At 42.5% G+C, this 7,211-nt stretch overlaps 1 protein-coding gene across 1 annotated transcript; it reads right to left on the bottom strand.

The window, feature by feature from the left end:
* Positions 1-3,837: 3,837 nt before the first annotated feature.
* On the bottom strand, positions 3,838-7,108 carry LOC123966169 (ammonium transporter Rh type A-like; the record flags this gene model as incomplete). Its single annotated transcript, XM_046042374.1, has 7 exons — positions 3,838-4,444; positions 4,813-4,886; positions 5,043-5,116; positions 5,250-5,371; positions 5,939-6,076; positions 6,178-6,344; positions 6,961-7,108. Coding segments are annotated over 7 exons (780 nt in total), but the record flags the coding sequence as incomplete, so codon positions are not given.
* Positions 7,109-7,211: the final 103 nt, after the last annotated feature.

Genomic DNA, 7,211 nt, shown 5'->3' with positions numbered 1-7,211 from the left:
GCTAACAATAGTTAAGATGATAGCCTCTTGATTTGGTGCTTTGTGCCCACCTGGTGTAAACAAACTACGCAGAGGAAGCGTTCGTGTGGCATATTGTGACGTCAGGCCTCTCAGAAATATTTTGCATCGCACTGGCTCGTTCATCAACATCGTAACCTAGTCGGTTGTGTGACCCAGCAAACAACTAATGTTAGTACAGTCATTGTTAGCTAACAGCTGTTAGCGTTAACTTGTACTGGGGAAGTGACATGAACAAAAACGTGTTGGTCAGATAAGTATTTATATACAAACTGCACATAGAAACTTTGTTCGCACTGTATGCCATCATACCCCTGTCTCTGGCCAACACCATGTGAGTTAAGTTAGTGTTTATTTGTTTTATTTACTGTATAAGGTTAACGTTGTTGGTTCCATCGCCGTTTTTAGCTTGACTCACCTGCTACTGACAGGAAGCTCCAGTGTTTCAACTCGGACATCTTTCAGTGAACCCAGTGCCGCTCCACGACTTCTTCCAAAAAAGTTGGTGTTCAACCAGACTGGTTGAAGAGTCACTCAAATGGCGGCTTAATAGCTAAATAGCTAGGTAAAAATTACTATTACTACTAATATTAATTTGTTGTATCTGCGGTTTTAACAACATTTTTGGCAATGTGGGTTTTCTAATATTTTGGAACAATTAATGTCAGAAACGGATTCTATGAGTATAGGCGCAGCCCTCTAAGGCTATCACTATTGGGTTTACCCTACGCGCGCCTACGTGGCACTGAAAAATGTTGTCTACGCCCACCCACAGCGTGGGCCTCTCCTACGCACTTTGTACATATACAACGATGAGACCTAGCCTTCGGCTCCCAAGTGCCTTTTCTTCAGCACTGAGAACCAAGGTCCAGTGAGGCCTACAACTTGGAGGGCTGCGCCTATACTCATAGAATCTGGAGTTGCAGTACGTAACTACCTTTCTATTTTGTATAGGCTTCGCCCTCTAAGGCTATCGCTACTGGGTTAGAGGCGAAGCAGGATGAGTCAACGCCTCACTGGCCCATACGGTACCACGAAGCACAAAAACCCACCTGCCCAGAGCCATGAAAATGAGCCACCGTGCAGATGTCGTCCATCGTCATTCTCTCGTGGAGTGTGCCCTGATGCCGACCGGGTGGGACTCATCGGCCGACATATAGGCCTGTGAAATAGCCTCGCACAGCCAGGGAGACAGGCGCTGTGCTGACAGGGGAAGTCCCTTGGACTGCTCCTTGTAGTGCACAAACAAGCACTGCGAACGGCGGCAGGCAGCCGTGCGTGCCACATAACAGGACAGCGCACGCACTGGGCAGAGGAGGTGGGATGTAGCCTCATCCACAGACTCATGGGGGGGAGGAAAGAAGCCTGAGAGAGTAATCACCCGCGATCGAAAAAAGCTAGTGATGCACTTACATGAATGCAGGTTTGGGGTGCAGAACGGCAGACTGAATCCTGAGACACAACGGAGCCACAGAGAGGGCAGCCAGATCGCTGACCCTCTTGGCCGATGTCAGAGCCACAAGTAAGGTGACCTTGGCCGAAAGAAACCTCAGGTCCACTGTCTCTAAGGCTAAAATGGGGCTTGGCTCAATGTGCGTAAGACCAGCGCCAAATCCCACTGTGGAGCAGTGTGTCCCGAAGCCCTCGTGACAGGACGAGATGGCGCCAGCGTAGGTTTTCACCATACTGAACGCCATACCCCTGTCCATGAGCAGCTGGAGGAACGAAAGCACCCCGGCAGCAGGCAGGCCACCGGTTCCAACCCCTGGTTCGGATGAATCACCGCTGCATCCTCCTCATGTGCAGGAGGCCCAGGGGGACCACCACGTTAGCCGCCGACATGAGGCCCAGAAGCCTCATGACCGACAGAGCCGTCACCACTGCCCGTGGGACAACACGGCGGAGCAGCTCCATCAGAGCATCCACCCTCTCCTGAGACAGCTGCGCTCTCCAGAGAGAGGAGTCCAGTACTACACCAAGGTAGGTGAGCCGCTGGAAGGGGAGAGGAGCATTCTTCTTCCAGTTCACCGTGAAACCCAGGCAAGACAGGTGTGCGACTAGCTGGGCCGTCTGCACCACCGCCTTGTCCCAGGACCGCGCCAGCAGCAGCAGGTTGTCCAGATAAAACAGGACCCTGATGCCCAGCCGCCGCAGCGGCTCCAGGGCCGTCTCGACACACTTGGAGAAAGTGCGCGGGGCCAGGGAGTAACTGAAGGGCAGGCAATTGTATTGGTACTGGGCGCGCTGGAATGAGAACCGCAGAAACTTCCTGTGTCCAGGGATGACAGACACATAAAAGTATGCGTCCTTGAGGTTGATGGATGAGAGCCAGTCTCCCTGACACACACACTCCATCGCCTGTTTTACTGTTAACATGCGAAAGGTTCTCACCATAATCGTTTTGTTGAACAGTGACAGGTGACATTGGCGGCCTGCGTCTGGGTTACCCTCTTTCAATCACTAATGTATAAAAAAAATTACCAAAACAACATAATAGAGAAAAAGAGTTGAGGATATAAGTTGGTTTGCATTAATAATGGTACATATGACTTCAATTTAAATGCATTATCTGCCCTTTTAGCGTCACTGTCAGCAAAAATTAAATTAATTAAAAACTGGAACAATTACGTTTTTGCTTAAGAAAGCAAACATTTCTGTTGTTTTTTTCTATGACTTTTAAAGGAGCAGAAAATAATTGTGTGCACAAATGCATAGGATTGGGCGATGTCTACAAAATTTCCATCGGACGACGTCTGCAATGAAACATCAGGATGGACGATGTCATCGGGTGCGCGCGCGGGAGGCAGTAGTCGTCTTATGTGCATGTGTTCTCGCACAAAGTTCACTCGGTAAAAAAAATTGGTAGACTATTAACTTACGTTACAAGTCGCGGTGGATATTTTATGCACGGACCAGGTAAAGCAGCAGGGTGCGGATGTTGGTTTCAGTTGTTGGACAGGCTGCGTCATTAATAAGCTGACGTGCGGCTCACCTGCTGCCGTGATAAGGGATCGCGGGTGGAAATATACGGAAAAACGACGAGTTCTCATTATTTTATGCGACTTTATAAATCATACTGCTGATGGAGAAAATGGAGCAGACGGGGGGAGAGAGACAGAGAGGGGCGAAGTAAGCCAGGATGTTTACCTGAAGTATAGGTGTGTGTGAGCGTGTCAGAGTAGGGAGAGAAGAGAATTCCGAGGTAGGTGCAAAGTATACAATCAGATGCCAGCTCAACGTCCTGATGTCTGTCAACCATCGCCGATCCATCGGCCCAGCCCTACAAATGTACAACATGAATTTATTAATCACAAATCACCTAATGTTGGAAAACATTAGTATTAAATAGTATTTTCCATCAGCTATGGTATTACTATAGTTTTTTTTTGTAGTGCTATTTTATTAGCTATAGTAGCCCCCTAATATTTCAATAGTAATACTATGTATCTAGATCTTTGTAGTATTCCTATAGGCTGTTATTTAAAATAGTATTATATAGTGTTTCTGCAGTTGTGTTTTGAAAACACTATAGAGCATTCCTAGAGTAATAATATGATGATTCTAGTTATAGTAAATGTGTAGTATTACTATAGTATAGTTTAGTCTATAGTACGCGCTAAAAATACATACAGTATAGAAAACATTGGTCATTAGCATAAATATCAGCTAATGTAACGCAAGTATTCATCATTTACTTTTGACTTAATTGTGTCATTTAAAGTCAAATGTAAGGAAGCAAGGAAGATTGTAATATTTCCGCAAATATCTGAACTTACAGCAAGATTAGACCACAAAAACACATGTAAACACTGGTATTGTATAAAAAACACATTTATTATGACAGTATTAGTATATAATACAAACAAGAGCACATGCCCACTGGTCAATGTCATTGATTAACACTACTGTGTGTAGTCAGTTTAATCTAGCCCTGCAGTTCTAAATGCACAGCTTTGAATGCTCGTTGAACTGAAGTTATTGTACAGCTGCCCTCAGATCGATAGAACATGGTTGTAAGCAGTGGCAGATGAGCAATGCGAAGGTTCAGAAGTTACAACATATTTTATGACTATCCCTGCCCTGGGGACTGGGCTCCAGTGAGGTGACATGAAGCAGCAAATCAAAGCAGATTTAACTCCTCTCTTTGACCTGAGCCTCAGCAGAAATACATTTGCCAGGTGTATGGAAATATATAGGAACGTATGAGGAAAAATACATATACTATGCTAATATTAGAAAATATGCTTTCATGCTTTTTATAATGTAAGGATGAAATGAAGAAAAGCTGACATGGTGTAGCTGATCATCCTTTACATCTTAATTTCTAGCTCAGCAGTCGGTGGGCAGGTATTTAAACGTCTGCTTTGTTCTATGAGTGATCGGCATAAGCCAAGCTCTCCTCCTTCTCCTCCTCCTTCAAAGGAACCTGAAAACATGCAATCCATATTATCAGTCAGTAGCATAATGAGAGACCTAAATTTTGTGGTGTGGACATCAAATAGTTACAGGAGTTTACCTGCAGATGAAATCTTATATACATATACTTATATATATATATATAGGATAGCAGTAGCTTGACAGTCAAACAATTATTGGTTTATAAGCTGTACCATCTGGGTCGAGTTCACCAGCAGATACAATCTTGATTTATAATTATGGGGTGAGCCACATCCATTTACTGTAATATGATCCCCTAACCACTAATTTAATAAATAAAAAAATATGGGAGTACTGCATCTATCGCATGCGGTGCTTGACAGTAACATAATATTCATGAGGAATGGGATTTCTTACCTCCCAGTAAATAGAGTCATCGAAGCAGTTCTGGTCTGGAGGCTGTCCCCAAATCGTCAACTTCATTATTAAACCTTGAAGAAGATGAAGAAGAATGAATTGTTTGATCACTCAGATGTTGCGATTTTGCTAAATTATAAGAACCCTGTGCTTTCTGCTAAGTGAAAAAGTGTTCATAAATTTAACTGTCATGTGTCACATTTATGGTCTCATTTTTCATCCCCAATCACCTGTAACAGCACCTCCAACAAAAGCAAACCCAAGGGATGAACCCAAGGCAGCAGCTTGCATGGCAGCATCACCTCTGAAGAGGAGGGGGAGAGAAAACAGGAATGTAAGAGCTGACATGTGACTGAAGCATAAAATTAGTCATATGCTACAATGCCATTATGAGTGTGTGTGTATACATATAATTATTTGTGGTGGTAAAATGTTACCCCTCTTTTTTCCCCAGAGCCACGGCCACAATACCAGCCAACCCACCCAAGATACCAGGCATGCCGTGCAGATTGTGAACACCGCAGGTATCCTGGATACTGAGGTTGGATGCCAGGATGGACTATAGAGGAGGAAAGAAAGGCTTTTAAAAGGTTTTGATTAAAAATTGTCATGAGCCTTCAGATCACCAAAATATGTAGGATTGTATCTATTGTATGTATTGCTAATCTTTGGCTTACAAATTTTTTTTTATTTTTTCAAATATCAATTGTTTTGCTACTAATGATTATTTTCACTATCACTTAATCTGCCAATTATTTTCTCGATTAGTCGTTGGGTCTAAAACAGATCAAATTGTAGAATATGCCCATCACAGGGCCCAAGGTGTCTCATTTTGTCTGACCAACAAATCAAAACTAATTAATTTTCATGGAAGAGTAAGAAAACCAGAAAATATCCGCATTTGAGAAGCTGAAACAAGGGATTTTTATTTTAAATGTTTGCTTAAAGATTACTTAACAATGAATCTATTCTTGAAATTGCTGCAGATTTTCTGGAAGTTGACAAATCGATTACTTGACTTATCACAATAAATTAAAAGAGAACCTTTTAAGAAAGTATCATTTAAAATCACTTTTGTTCCCCTTTTTAAAAAAATGTTCTCCTTTTGCTTTGATTTTCAACTCACACTTAAGTACTTGAAGCCCAGGGTAGAGATGATGCCAGCCACTAATCCAATCAGCATTGCCCCAAATGGCCCAATGTTCATGTCAGCACATGTTCCCACGGCAACCCCACCAGCCAATGTGGCATTCTGAACGTGCACCTGTAGTATATAAAGGTATAAAAACAAGTTTATAACTGAATTAGTTGGATAAAATCTTAAAATAGTGTTATTGTGTGGATATTGAAGGAAAGTTATCTGACCATATCCAGTTTTCCTTTGTGCTCCACGAGGCTGGAGATGGCGTAGGCAGAGAGCACACAGGCAGCCAGGGAGAAGTAGGTATTGATCACTGCTGTGAGCTGAGTGAAGCCCGGGTCAGCGATGGCCGAGTTAAAACTGGGCCAAAACATCCACAGGAAGACGGTTCCTATAGAAGTGATAAAGTAACATTTGTATCAGTTAATGTTGAAAATCTCATTCATATCACATCACACTGCAAGTTGGGTAATTGTGGAGTATTCAAATTGATTTTTGCAGGATTGATGCACAGTAGAGTCAATATTGCTTACCATAGTCACTTACTTTTCATTCAATTCAATTCAACATGTACATAATGAGAATAATAGTTTACTCTTGCATCCTTTGTACTCTGATCACTGCACTATTTGTCAATATGTCTATATTGTTTTTTTCATAGTGTGTATATTAGTGTTGTCTATACTGTAGTTTGTGTCTGATTTTATTTTATTATTATTTTATTATTGTGTTATGATATTTTTGTATGAGTAAGCACATAATGAGCAATGTACAATCCTGAGTCAAATTACTCGTATGTGTACACATACCTGGCAATAAAGCTGATTCTGATTCTGATTCTGATTAACATGCTGCATGGTTATTTGTGTTCACTACGTGGCACAAGTCATACATGTGCAGGAGGCCAGGGGTGAACCAGTCAGGGAAAATTACAGACAAATGAAACACTACTGCTACAAGCAGATCACTAATAAATCACATTAGTTTAAAGTGTAACTGGCTCTTACCAATCATAGCAAACAGATCAGAGTGATAAACAGATCCGTCATTCTCATGTCCATTTCTTAAACCTGGTCGGTAAAGCACTCGAGCCACTGCCAGGCCAAAGTAGGCTCCAAAAGCATGGATGATCATGGATGCTCCAACATCATTAGCCTGTGAAAGAAAAGGTCATACAGGTTCATAACAGTGGAGTCATGCCAATCTATGTTTAATAAAATTCAGTTGACACATTGAAGGTCCTGGTCATGATGCAGGA

Source organism: Micropterus dolomieu, unplaced genomic scaffold (assembly GCF_021292245.1).
Source record: "Micropterus dolomieu isolate WLL.071019.BEF.003 ecotype Adirondacks unplaced genomic scaffold, ASM2129224v1 contig_12836, whole genome shotgun sequence".
Taxonomy (NCBI): domain Eukaryota; kingdom Metazoa; phylum Chordata; class Actinopteri; order Centrarchiformes; family Centrarchidae; genus Micropterus; species Micropterus dolomieu.
This window is presented reverse-complemented; position numbering and strand designations above follow the sequence as displayed.